This window comes from Sinohyriopsis cumingii, chromosome 1 (genome assembly GCF_028554795.1).
Source record: "Sinohyriopsis cumingii isolate HCF-2022 chromosome 1, ASM2855479v2, whole genome shotgun sequence".
Classification (NCBI taxonomy): Eukaryota; Metazoa; Mollusca; class Bivalvia; order Unionida; family Unionidae; genus Sinohyriopsis; species Sinohyriopsis cumingii.
In genome coordinates this window covers 96,607,987-96,622,277 of record NC_142961.1, presented here as the reverse complement: position 1 = coordinate 96,622,277, position 14,291 = coordinate 96,607,987, and the positions used below count along the sequence as shown (strand labels likewise).

Sequence of the window (14,291 nt, the reverse complement as noted above, 5' to 3'; positions counted from 1 at the left end):
CGATTTCACGAAATAAATTTGTTTATCTTAATGGTCCTGGCGGTAGTGGTAAAACAACACGAGCAATAAACTTATTTTCAAATTCTGATATGATAGTGTTAACTCCAACTCACAGATTAGCACGAGAAATAAAACAACGCGGCGTTAGTTCTTGTACTTATCATAGCTATTTCAAATATAGTGGTGGATTATGGGATCCAGCTCGAATGGGAAACAAATATATCAACAAGATTATAATATTTGATGAAATTTGCACAGTAAATTTAGTTGTATTAAAATCATTCCTGAGTTGGCTAGAAGAAAAAAATACCGCAGTAATAATGTGCGGCGATCATGGACAACCTGATCCTATTGATGGTGAATCCCCTCATGGATGGCTTAGAAATTTTGTAGATTATTATGAAGAAATTGATGCCGATTATAGATCCAATGATAATTTACTAACTGAATTTAAAAAACTAATTCGGCTGCAACCTAATAAAATTCAATGTGATGTGATGAGAAAAATAATAGATGAAACTTCGATGGATAATTTTCTAAATTTGTGGCGTCCTGATCATTTGATAGTTGCTAGTAGGAAAATTATTCGCGATGTTATTCAGAAAATATTATTTAAGCTTCACTGTGAGAGATTTCCAACGCTACAGGTTCCGTTGTGCTATAGGCCAGCTGATACTAGAAAACAAAATATTAATGTTACTTTGCCGTGCGGAAAAGAAAAAATAATGGTTTTAAACGATATTATTTTCGTCGATATTAATCTTGTCAATGATGCGATAAACGCAGAAAGATCGCCGTGGAAACTCGGATACGCAGCAACGATTCACTCGTCACAAGGATTAACAGTAGATAGTCAAGTTTGGATTGTTGATGATAGAATTTCCTGGTCAAATTTAGTTTATCTAGCTGTTTCTCGAGTAAGAAAATTATCTCAGTTGGGTAGGATTAGATTTCACATTAACGAAGATGGCGGTAATTGAGTATCTCTTGGAATTACTTGTAGTTCTTCTTTGGTAAATCCTCGTTGTGGTGCTAATGAATCTAGAAAATAAATTGCTGGTCTTCCTGATGATCTTGTTACTGCCGATATTTTATGTGTTGTAACACTCCAGTTTGGATCGGTTGCTCTTTTTCTGCCACCTTCGGCCTCGCCTTCTTTATATAAATATCTAACCGTGACGCTACCCAGCACAGGCGAAATTATTGAACTTCGCTTTAGTGGTATTTTTGTCTTTGTAATTGCAATTGCGGGTTTCATTGATATCGTTCGTGTTACTTCGTTATTTAGTGCGTTAATCACGTGAGGTAATCTTGTTGCCCAATCATGAGATCGTTTATCTTGAATAAATTCGCGCGCGTACTGATATCCGAATAATCGTTCCGCTAGTGTTTTGTTGAATCTTTCAACGATGGCCTGATTGCGATGAACACCTACAATACCGCGACGGATTTTAACGTTATTATTTTTCATTAACGCAGTAACTGCACCAAGAAATTCTCGTCCTGGATCAATCTGGAGAAGATTCGGCCATGTTAGTGGAGATCGTGAATAAATTCTCTCAAATGCATTTGCTATTTCCGTTGCTGTTTTATTTGATAGCGGTTCTGCTTCTTTATATCTACTAGCAATATCAACAATTGTCAAAACATATTTGTATGTGATTCCATTAACGGTATCGTGAGGAAGAAACATTAAATCAGCTTGATGAACTTCATTAGGGACGCTGACGGAGAAACTCGCATATGGTATTTTCTTAGGCGGAGGAAGATAAATTTGCCAAATAGCTTGTTTTGATAACCATAACGCAGCGGTGGAGTGTTTTACTTTTGCAGCCTTGGCAAGTTTGGCAATTGCTGATTTTCCTTTCCAAAATCCTCGTGGAGAATAATATATTTGCTCCATTATAAATTAACCAGCACCTAAAACTAATTTACCTTTCATTGCTCCCTTTATCAGCCAGGTTGCTAATTTCTCTTTGAATTTTTTATTAGGAACGGCGTTTATCGCGTGAATTAGCTTCACATCAGCGAGATGTCGTTGTTCTAAATCTCCGCTGCGATATGCGAGATCGTGATAGTAGCATGCGTTATCAATAGCGTTTATTGGTTCTTCGCCAGGATTTGGTTGATTATTACTGTTAAGTCTTATATCTAGTCTTGTGCCAGGCCCGCAGTAGTTGTATCCTGGCAAATGTTTCTCTCCGGGATATTTTGCCCAGGGCAATCCTGGTAAATTTTTAATGGAGGCGGTGATGTCTCCTCCGGTTCTATCTTTTTTTTAACGAATCTAAATTTACTTGTTCCACAAACAGCACATTCTCCTCTGATTGCATTCCTGTTGTTGCGTGTAACGACTTCGATTGGATTTAGCGTAGCAGTTCGAGTGCGACACTTAACACAATATGAATCCATAATATTCTAATAACATGAATGTAATTGATTTTTCAGCCACGAAAAAACGCGAGCAAGTAAAACACGTCGACGCACTACCGAATTCGATTAGAATGATAATTATTGGACCATCCGGTTCTGGAAAAACTCAGTTATTGCTAAATTTGATAATGCGATGGTTGAAATGGGACAAATTATATTTAGTTGCGCCGTCCGTAGATGATCAGCGATGTTATAAGGTACTAAAAGAATTTAGCGATAATACTGAGGATGGCACAATAGAATTTATAACGGATATCAATGAAACTCCATCAGTAGAAAGTTTAGATGGCGATACTAATAATCTTGTTGTTTTCGACGATGTGATGCTGGATAAGCAAACTAATCCGGCCAGGATATTCTCGCGCGGCCGACACAAGAACACCGATGTGATTTACGTGACGCAGCGATATACGCAAATTCCAAAGGTAATTAGAGATAATTGTAATATTTTATCAGTTTTCAATGGCGTTGATACTCACACGCTAAGAAATATTCATCAAACTTGGTGCAATGGCGACATGGATATAAATAAGTTTAAAAATTTCTTTAGTCACGCTCAAGCGACTCCGCACGGATTTGTCACGATTAATCTTCATGATCCGCGTAGTAGATATCGAGTCGGTCTTGATCAAATTTACTCATAAAATTGCAACCCCCATAATGAAATTATGGTCAATTACGGCAAACAAATTTTACCACACCCCCCCCAAAAAAGCTGCTATTTTTTTTATGCCCGAAAATGCAATTTTGGGGGGAATTTTGCGGATTATTTTTCGTAGGAGGCGTTATTTTTGAATTCTGAGGGTTCTACGGAAATTATTTGTCTGGAAGGCTTAATTTAGTCTGTGCCACCTGGTCTGTAGAACTTCCCTTGTCGAGGATTATTATTTTGTGTTTTATCGGCTACAAAATCGAGATACCCCCCCCCCCCCCCCCTAGTGAAAAATGGCTATTTTGGGGCATTTTGGGCAAAAAAGTCTGCCCACCCTCCCTGCTGCTCTGCTGGTCAGTTAGAATATAATATTTTCAATCAGAACAGGTCCTTGTCAATCACATTAAGAGTTGGTCGGTCGCAATATGTAGTGGCTAGTCATGATAAGAATTGGTCAGTCTTAAGAGGTACTAGAGGCACATGGATCTTAGGCGCTTGCCTTTACAGAAAACTCACACATCTCACCGCTGTCTGTGTGAGTTCGAGTCTCGACTCGACTAATGTTGGTATGTGAGAAAGCGTGCCAGTAGCTTTCTGTGGGTTTGTGGTACTAACTGGATTTTTCCTCCACTAAACATACTTGCCTTCACGTGTAGCATATCATGTGCTTAAACCTATCGAAATCAAAGCAGAAGAGATATTTATTAGCTTGAACAGTCTTTGGTCAGTCAAAAAAGACGCTGATCAGTTATAATAGATGCTGGTAAGTTAGTATAGGCACTGGTCAGTCAGAATAAGAGTTGGTCAGTAAAAATGTGTTAATCAGTCATAATGAGAGTTCGTCTGTCAAATAGGTATTAGACAATAAGAAAAAGTATCGGTCAGTCAATATACTATAATGTTCCGTTCATCTCAAATTCGCATAGGACCCCACAATTCCAAGACCATTTTTAATAACGATTTTCCACAGTGGCCATATTTTCTCCTATAACTACTTATAGTGCCAACATATGTTATTGATTTAAGTAGCGACCTAGTAGTTAGTGCACATGATCAGTAATATCAACAGGCACGTACATGTATGTTACATAATGCGCAATTCCTCTATCACCAAACAATGTCGAATCCACCTGGTCAGAAAGTGCTTACAACATTGAATAATGTTAGAGTACAAGACCGAAGTACAGGACAATAATGAAGATATGACACTAGGATAAAGATTGAACTGGTAGAATTTTCAAGAGGTGGGGAGTAGCGGTCTTCTTTTCAAAAAAATTATTTTCTTTTACCTCCAAGATAATTTCTTAAAAACTAATATAATGGATAATATTATTGCAATCCCCATAAATCTGAGCAAGAATATGTTTCAAAGTTACTTGGGGGCCTGAAATGTTGTTTTTTTTTTTTCCCCAAAAAAAGTTCAACCCTAATCCTTCAGAAGATTAAAATGGCCGGTCCCTACAACTGGATTTGACTACTTTTACACTGGTTCAAATTTGGAATAGAGATATCGCGTGCAGGTCCATGTATTTATTGTAAGCGGAAAGAATGACAACACGTAGCAGTCTGTCATAGTGTTAATCTTTCTTTTGATAAGAATGTGGGAATGTGTTCACGCGCTGCGGACTAGAATCAATCAATTCATGTATGAAAAGGCACAAGGCCATTATTCCTACTGTATAACATAGTTCAGTTTGTTCTTGATGCACCCCCGTTTTTTAATAGAAAAAAAGAACAATTCATGCCTTGATTTGCGAAAGACATAAACAATACAAGAACTAATTAGATCCATTAGTTGAAACAAAGAAAATATCTTGAGGCGAAAGAAAAAAGCTAGAATAGAAAGCTGGTCTGCCCCACCTATCCGAAAATTACAAGGTCTGTCCCTACCCACAGGCTTGCTAAAACTTAGCTGTTTGCCAATTATAACTGTAAAAACTTACCTGTAGTCAACATTTTGGCTGTTTGTTTCGGGCGAATTGGATAAGTTATGGAGTATTTCCGACTGGCAAATCCGTGTAAATATCATATATTCAAAGTTTCACAACAGCAGATATACACACGCAAGGAAGTAGGCACTGATTACTACCTGTAACCGATTCAAATTCGCTCAGGTGTGTCAATACAGGTAAAGGTATGTTAATTGTGCGTGTTCGACTTGTTAAGGTTATTGCACAAGCCTTCTGTGTACGATTATTGGTTAGACTAGAGTGCATACTGACTTAAATCCGCCATCGCATAATGCGCCGGAAGGTCAGGTTGAATGCAACGACGTTACAGAAAAAAATCTTAGTAAAGTACATGTATCTTTACATTAAAAATATGGTACACGAACAAATACGGCCATACTGTCAGATTCTACACCGTAACTTGTAAGTATAGGTTGGGTCGGGAATCCGGGCACTTTTTCACATCCGGGCATTTTCAGTGCATAGTTACGACCGCCGAGGTGAAAACGACCGCCATTGTTATAGGGACTTTAGGAACGTGTGGGTGACATTTGTACAACATTTTAAAATATGCCTAAGATTTAATAGGACAAATAAAGAATAATAATTATGGAAAAATATAAATTAATGAGAACTTTCAAAAATAATTAGGATCACAAGTAATACCGACTGAAAATTTCAGATTTTGATATAGTTTAATTAAAGAAAAATAGGTTTGAGAAAAAGGGTGTTCAATTTACTTCAACAAAATATTTTGTTAGAAAACAAACTTACCAGGTGTATCTGTAAGATAGTTGCAAATATCAGGCCAAGTCACTTCAGGCCATTTTGTTGGGTAATTTACCCAAATATTTGCTGAAAATTTAAAATCATTAATTTCCACAACTTTTAAGTTTATGTAAATATCGTGCATTAGCATCGCTATCCAGCGTCTCTTTGTAAACGTAAGACATTGCAAGAATGGCCAGCTAATCTTATGAGCCTTGCATTATTTTCATTTTATAAATGAAAAGTGTACAATACACAAACTATATAACAAACAGCCTTCAAATTGCCTTGACACTAATTGGCGTATATTGCCGTTTACACATGTACGTGACACGTACCACAGGAGTCTGACGTTTTATCAATAAAATACGGTAAATCTCTGACATGAAATCAGCTTATCTTATCGGTAATATATTCTCCTTTCCTATTGTTTTTTTTTTCCTTCTTCTCTCAATCATTTTTATCATCAGCATCATCATCATAAATAGTACATCTCTCATATAAGTATCATATTTTCTTCTCCACTATTATTTTCTGTTATGAAAAAAATATCAGTACAAACAACAGATAATTTTACCAGGTGGCAACCTCTAGAAAATCAATCAAACACAATGGATTCTAACAGAAAGGGTTTGTGACCATAATGGTCAAAATAAAGGTTAATTCGGTGGATTGGATTCATGACATGATCGTCCGAGAGTTATGCGTACGTCACTGTCTTTTGAATGTATATGTGTAGTTTTTCAGTTTTCTTGCGTTTCTGAAGCGATAAAAGACGCGTGAGAAAAGTCGAATCGAGCGGAGGGTTGTGTTGGTCACGCTTGCACTTCTTGTGTTCATTTATATTACCGACAAGATGATTTCATGTTGTCAGAGATTTCGCCGTCCTTTCTTGATAAAAAGTCAGACTCCTGTGCACGTACACACCACTATCACCCTTATCAACCTAAAATATATTACGTCTTTAACAATATTCAACAGACACATTCGTGGTTTTATATCCTGCTTTTACAGAAGACTATGCATCACTTCTGAACAGAAAACAGAAATAATAAACAAAATACAGGTAAACTAAAATGATTTGCATATCGAACATAACTAAAGCTACTGTACTGTTACTAAGCAATTGTTTTCACCTCCGCAATATGGCGGAAAGTAGGTCGCTATGCTTGTGACGTCATGCCGACCCAACCTATGTACACAGACTCCAGGAAAGGGGACCTGGGATTTTGTTGTGAGCGGGGAGCATTTCGACTTTCAAATAGCCTGTGAAAAATTCTTGCTCTGATTTAGAGCAACAGCAAAAAAGATAAAAAATAAATAAATAAAAAAAAAAGACAACCATACTGTATTAGCTGAAATTAATTAATTATCTTCCGGTATAAAATAAAAGAAAAAAATATATTAATGTTGAAAGAAAATCACACCTTCCCACCCCCGAAAATGAAATGATATCAAATACATAATTATATATGTATAAACATAGTATACCTACACCAAAACTGCAAATTGCACTCGTGACATTCGAGCGTTCGATATATACACAAAGAAGCGAGGGACAGATAAAGAGTAGGAGGAATTATTGAGATATATTGTCTAATGCATGTAGTCGAAACCCTGACAGGTTTAATTAGGTTCGGTCTGTTGGGTTTAACATCGTCATTCAGCACATTACAGGCTATGCATGACAGCCAGAATATATGGTGAAGAACCATGAAAGAGCCACCAACCCACGGAACGCTACAGCCTAGCTTTCTTATATATCCGCTTTTGTCGACCTGATATTCAAGCTCATACCGGCAGAGATGATCGGTAGAATGCACCAGACCATTCAGCCACCCGGGGCCCTAAACCCGACAGAAACACGGAATTTCTCAATTGAGATGTCATGATCTCTATGTCTAATTCTGAATGAAAGCCTATGATAAGAGCACAAAATCTTGAACAGAAGAGATAAAACAGGATTTGATCAGTAATTTTAAGAAAAGTCTAATGCACATTTTTATGAAATAATTCTTAATTACGACAGAGGGAACTAGAATAGTTTTCAATTCATATTTAAGTCACATGATGCATATATCAGAACAAGGGTAAAATGAGCAATTTAATAAATTTGTAAATTCCTAAATGTGGGCCTTCTTGTAAAGTGATATAGTATGAATATAACTACGGCGGTGAAATTAACCTCTTGAATAGTCGACGTTTGGCTCGCCCAATAATTAATATAACTTGTATTCTGTCATAATCTACTTTTTCTCCTTGAATAAAATCATGATTAACAGACGACACTTAAGTGGTAAAAATTTATTGAAAAATCGGACGTGAAATATAAAAGTTATAAAGATGTGAGATTGCATGTGTAATTGGGTACTGACTGCATAGGTGACCCACCTAACCATCTTTCTTATTTCATAGTGACAATGAATTCTTGTTGGATCACTTGACGAGCCCAGACATGTGTAGTACAAAGAAAAGATCACAAGTAGCAGCATCATTAATACTGGTCAGCGGCCCATTGGAGCGACAATTGTTTAATAATGTATTCACAGCTCATCCATACTGTCAATTTTTAAACAACAGTACAGTCAATGGTACTTTATACTCCATGTCCAATATTCCTCTATGTAGATAACTCAAATTTTGGTGCACAAACCATCTTTCTTATTTCAGAGTGACCTTGACCGTTGCCCTTTTGACATTGAAATCGAGATGTTTCTTTCTTACCTTATTCGCGGAAATCATTTTTCTTCTTTCAGTTGGTGACAGTGACTTTGTCCTTTTGACCCTAAAACAATATTATTTTTTTAAAATAGAAAAAATAGAAAAACTTTAAAATTACTTTTCAAAAACTGCTTGGCATAATTTGGCTAAATCCGACAAAATGATTCTGGCATGAAGGTCTTTCAAATTTGTACGAATGATTCCGATCTGTCATCAAGCACGGCCGAAGTTTGTGAAATATGTCTTGGAAAACATTTACATAACTTCATCTATAGAAACACAAACAAACACAAGTGCTCAACAGAAATGGACCAGCTTTAACGGAACGTGTCCTGTCCTAGAGGCCTTTCAAGACTGGTCAAATGACAATGATATGCCTACAAATATAGATGAATATACAAAGCACAGAGAAACCCCGATAAAATTGTTTCATAACAATCAACAGAAAAAATTATCCAATTAATCCTGACTTTTTGACCAGCTGCGCATGAATTGGTTGCCTGGTCAGCCATTTCAGGCCCATTTGGGTCTCTTATTATAAAAATGGGGTTTCTTGCTGAAGATTTTTGCAATTTTTCACCTGTATGATTTTACCACCACACTTTTCTCGGAGCACTATATAACCAGGTCTTTGCTGATCTTCCTTTAACTGTATACATCTATTTTTTCCAAATATGCATGGATGGAAGTGCTGACTCATTCTTATTCTCTAACTCACCAGCAGTAACCGAACTGTACTATTATTAAAGCTGGATTAAAAACTCTTATGTGTTTGGAACATCCAGGTCACATATTCTCAAAACTTCGTTCCAACAAATAACTCGAGATTAAACTAAACCATTCACACAGAAGACATTGATATTTTGAACACTAAAAAGAAGCCAAAGGTATTAAGATCCTAAGCGTTAAATGATTACATGTCTATGCTTATCAAAAAGTAACTGAATGTTAGTTTTTAGAGCTTGATGTTTGTGTTCAAAGGCTTCCAGAATAAGAGGCCTACCGTGATAGATTCATCGAAAAATGAAACAAAAAATAAAACAATACTTGAAATACAAAGTTTCCGAAATGCACGTCATTATAGTTTAATTAGGATGAGATTTACGGATGAAAGATTTGTCCAATGGTTTTGTTTGTTTACATTTAAAGCCATATAATAAAGCTGCAAACAATATGCAACAAACTGATACGAAGTGAAAATGAAATGGTCTAGAAGCCATATTTCAAATGGTATTGATCTTGATTCTTTAGATCAGAGCCCCATGGTTACGAAACAGCCCAAGACGAAAAATCGAAATCAGACTCAAAATTTAACAAGAAAACTACTAATCTGACCGGACTGCATACCACGAGATTAAGTCACGGTGTTTTAGATTTCACTGATGGCTGTAGCAAGCTTCATGAGACATTTGCATACCAAGTAATGCGATTCTGCAAGCAATAATATAAGAGAACGTTAACTTTGACCTTTGTAAACGCCATAGGGACTTCTGGACAGACATAGTCAACCACAAGGCAGAAATTAGAATTGCTTTGCAATCTAACTAAAAGCTGAAACATCATGATTTAAGTTTTCCAATACTAGTAAAATTAGGAATGAATATAGAAACAGAAATGTTTTAGTGGTGAAGCAGTGTTCGTGAGTTTAGCTTCTTTCCACGTGAAGTTATAGAAGACAAATGTTTTAACATTTTAGCATCACGTCAGTTTTAAATTCAGAAATGTTCATGACTATGTGGCCTGAAGGGTTCCTCTTATGGTACTCACAGTAGGTACTTGTGTATTGTGAAAAATGAAAATATTGACATCGTTTTTAATGCAGGCGGTGCCCACGCATAGATAAATCAATACAGCGAGAAAATATCGAGAGTCGATATTCCAGTACTCTAGTTACCTGCTCAACAGCTATATCCTACTATCGTGCTATTTGGAATCTTACTACTTGCACTCAAATAAATGGAGATGAAAAAAAGACGTCTACCAATATGTTATTGCTAAATAAATTGTACATAGCGTACTTGTGCTACTAGAAAGGCTGCATGGCGAAAACGCAAAGCACACAAATAAAAATCGAAAGGACTGTGGTGCGAAACTTGGCAGAAGTGATAACATTTTTTGTTGTTGAAAAAAAGCACTCAACATTTTAAACAATACTAAAAATATTTTGAAACAAGTGGACCATTTAAGGCTGAGTTGGCTCACATGGATGACATTTGCCTAAAAGCCAAATGCAAGAGCAGTTGACCGAGAAATCTCATAAAAAGATGCTTTCTGTAGAAATTTCTTCCACCGCTATTAACTGCATAGGTTATGAAAACAAACATGTAATGGTTTCTATAGTTTTTATATTTCCATTCATATTTGACTGCAGATCAGTATTAGTTGTCTAATAAAGGCCTTTGTGCTAGGACGCCATCTGTCAAATTTTGAGTTAAGGCTGTGCAATTGTAAAAGTCGCAATAGTTCATGGCAGATCAGCATCATTTCTGTAAACGTGTGGGATCTTCGGGGTTGGACGCTTTCTATCTAATGTCAAATTCTATTAATTGCTTTTTTTGTTGAAAATGTTAAAAAATTATATATTTTTTTAATATATTATTTAAAATCAATTTATTCCAAAATCTGGTGAAGTTCTGTTAAGTGATGTTTAAGATGAAGTCATTGACGGGAGTGCTTGATCTTACTAATGGCGGACATATTTGAAGGCGAATCAGCATAATTTGTATAAATTTAAAAGCCCTTTTATATCCAAATGTTTTATGTCTAAATTGGTCAGATTCGAAATAAACCGTTTAAAGTTCTTTTTCTTCTGTTTTTTTTTTTTGAATTGTAACTATGGTCAATCCTGATGGAGGGTCAGAATAATTATTTTTTATAAAACTTCGAATCCTTTATACCATATTTTCTCTCTTCTTGGTTAAAGGTTGTTGACTATTTTGAGAAGTCTTTAAGACGTTTTTCTTCCTGTTGGTATTGGTGGCCATATTTGATTGTCGATCAGCACAGTTTGTAAAAGTCTAAAACATAGATAGCCAGAATGCTTTCTATCAAATTTGGACAAATTCTGTTGAACAGTTTTTGAGAATCATTTGTTTAAAACATTGTTTCCATTTTTAGTAATATCAGTCATATTTAACAACATATTGGCATAATTTGTACAGACATAAAATTACCTGTGCCAGAATGCTTTTTTTCCCTTTCAAATCTGGTAAATTTCCGTTTAGCAAATTTAGGAAGTAATTTAAGGGTTTTTCTATTAAAAAAAATTACAGCAATAATGGCCATATTTTAGGACAGACTGGCATGATTTTGAGCAAATATAACCTTCATGCTAGTATGCTTTCTCTCAAATCTATCAGGATGTTTTTAGGGTTTTTTTAAAAAAAGAAGTTGTATATATGTTTTTCTAATTTTAATAATGTTAGCCATATTGGATGACAGATCAGTATAAATCTTGCAAATGTGAAAGACCTTGATGTCTGAAATCTACATGTAAAATCAAATTCAAATACATCAACTGCTTGTTGAGAATAAGTTGTAAATAGCAACAGCGAATGTACTATGGACATGGGACCATACCATTAACTCTGTCGACATTAGGGCCAGGTGAGCAAAAAGCTATGACATAGACATCCAACTCCATCAAACATTAAAGCAATAAAAACAACCTCTTCAAGAGCTTTGCATTTCCAGTCTTACTGATTAATTACATGCCCCTCTACTTACTCTATACAGAGAGATCAATAAATAATGCAAACATTAAAAGGTTATGCAACTATTAATTTATTCTTGTATTATTTTATGCAGCTATGAATAGAATTATTTAAAACCTGCATGCAAGTACTTGAACAAAGCATCCACTATCTTAAAGTATTCAATACAAAAGCATACTGTATGCTTCAAAAATATTTTTGGGTCTGTATTTCAGATGGTAATGATCATCATTATAGGCCCACACTGAGAATGATAAAAATAAGTCCTGACAATGTGTATTTAGGAACTCTGCTGGAAGTACTCCAATTTGGAGGTGAATCTCAACTCCCAATATGATTGCAATAAATAAAACATATGAAAGATACATTTTTGAGACATATAAACTATCAAGTGATAATGATTTATCAGGCATGCATGGTGGTAGGTTCCTAGAAGTGATAATGAGATCCCAGATATGCATGGTGGTCTGTTCCAAGAGGTGATAATTATTTACCAGGCATGCATGGTGGCAGGTTTCAAGAAAAGATAATGTGATCCCAGACATGTATGGTAATATGCTCCTAGAAATGATCCTGACTTATCAGGCATGCATGCTGGTAGGTTCCAAGAACAACAGGACCATGTAGGAATGAGACTGTTCACCTGGCTCACATCTGTATAATAGCCATATGCACATGACCAAAAAACTTGGTCTGTAGGATGCATTTAGTAGAAATTTTGTACACTTCTTTTAATATCATATATTATGGAAACAATGGTTCTTTAGTTTTTACATTGTATCCATATTGCACATCCTCATATGTCCATTACTGAAAGGCTTCTATGCCAAGATATTTCTAAGTTTGTCAAATTCTGTTATATTAAGCATTTTTCTTATTTAAAAAAGTCGCATAACTGAGTTGTTTCCATTTTTAGGAAGGGGGTGCTATTGGATGGTGGACTCATCCTTTGTACCGATGTGAAAGGCCTTCAAGCTAGGATGCCAGCTATCAAAATTGGTAAAATTCTATTGAGTGACATTTTTAAGCAATTTGAAAGATTATCTATTTTTAGTAATGGTGGCCATATTTGATGTCAAATTTGCATCATTTGTATAAATTCTGAAAGCCTGGAAAAACTGAATACTTTTGTCAAATCTGATTAATTTTACAGAGAACTTTTTGAAATGAACCTGTGGTTTTGAATTTTATTTATAGTAATGGTGGCTGCATCTGAAAGACCTTTTTGCCAGGATGTTTTTTCTCAAAAATGGTCAAACACTTCGGATTGGTTTTAAATAAGTTGTTTAATAGCTTTTATATTTTTAGCAATGGTGGCCAAATTCTTTAGTGGATGAATATCATCTTATACCAAATGCAGAGAGTTTTATGCCAGAATACTTCTTGTCAATTTTGGTCAAATTTTCTAAAGCAGTTTTTGAGATGATGCTTAACAGTTTTTAGTAATGGTAGTCATACTGATTGATGGGTTGGCATTCACTGAATAAATTTTAAAGGTTTTGATGTTAGAATGTCTCCTTGTAAAACCATGCACAAACTGGTCATGCGGTTTTGAAAGGGATGTTGTAAATTCAATTGTGAATGGACAGTACATGATGGCTGATGCATGATGGACAAAGAACCCAAAGATCATTTGGCATTACAGCGAGGTGAGCAAATAAATGCCATTTCAAAAACGGAGGTAGAGAGAATCAAAATCAATAAAGATTACAAGTGGAAATTACCGGACAAAAACATCTAGCTATGATCTGTGCTATCAGAAAATGCCAAATATCAACACAGGTAATGTAATTTCACAGAAATGGCAGAAAAACACATAAAACCTATTTCAGCACTTTCTGTGACAAAATAATGTTTATTTCTAATACTTTATTAAAAATAATTTACTTAGGAAAGAAGAAGATCATTTTAGAGAGCTAAAGATATCAACTTTAAAAGAACAATGTTCACAACTAAATTGCTATCTAGTGAAATGAAGTCAGAAGTAAAGTAGAATTTAATAAACTAATATGAATGTAACTTCATATTTTATTTCTGTTTTGATTTTCATGCTAT

At 35.4% G+C, this 14,291-nt stretch overlaps 1 protein-coding gene across 3 annotated transcripts in view; it reads right to left on the bottom strand.

Annotated features, from left to right (window-relative positions):
• Positions 1-5,653, bottom strand: part of LOC149807391 (uncharacterized) — a 63,941-nt gene extending 58,288 nt beyond the window's left edge. The window contains exon 1 of one of the 3 annotated variants that reach the window (XM_089966184.1): positions 5,029-5,653. Coding sequence is in view for 1 of the 3 variants with exons in the window: in XM_089966196.1 (XP_089822322.1) it covers positions 5,029-5,041 (13 nt within the window). In the remaining 2 variants the exon portion in view is untranslated. The remainder of the gene's footprint in view (positions 1-5,028) is intronic. The other 2 variants (XM_089966196.1, XM_089966189.1) reach the window with 2 other exon arrangements.
• Positions 5,654-14,291: the final 8,638 nt, after the last annotated feature.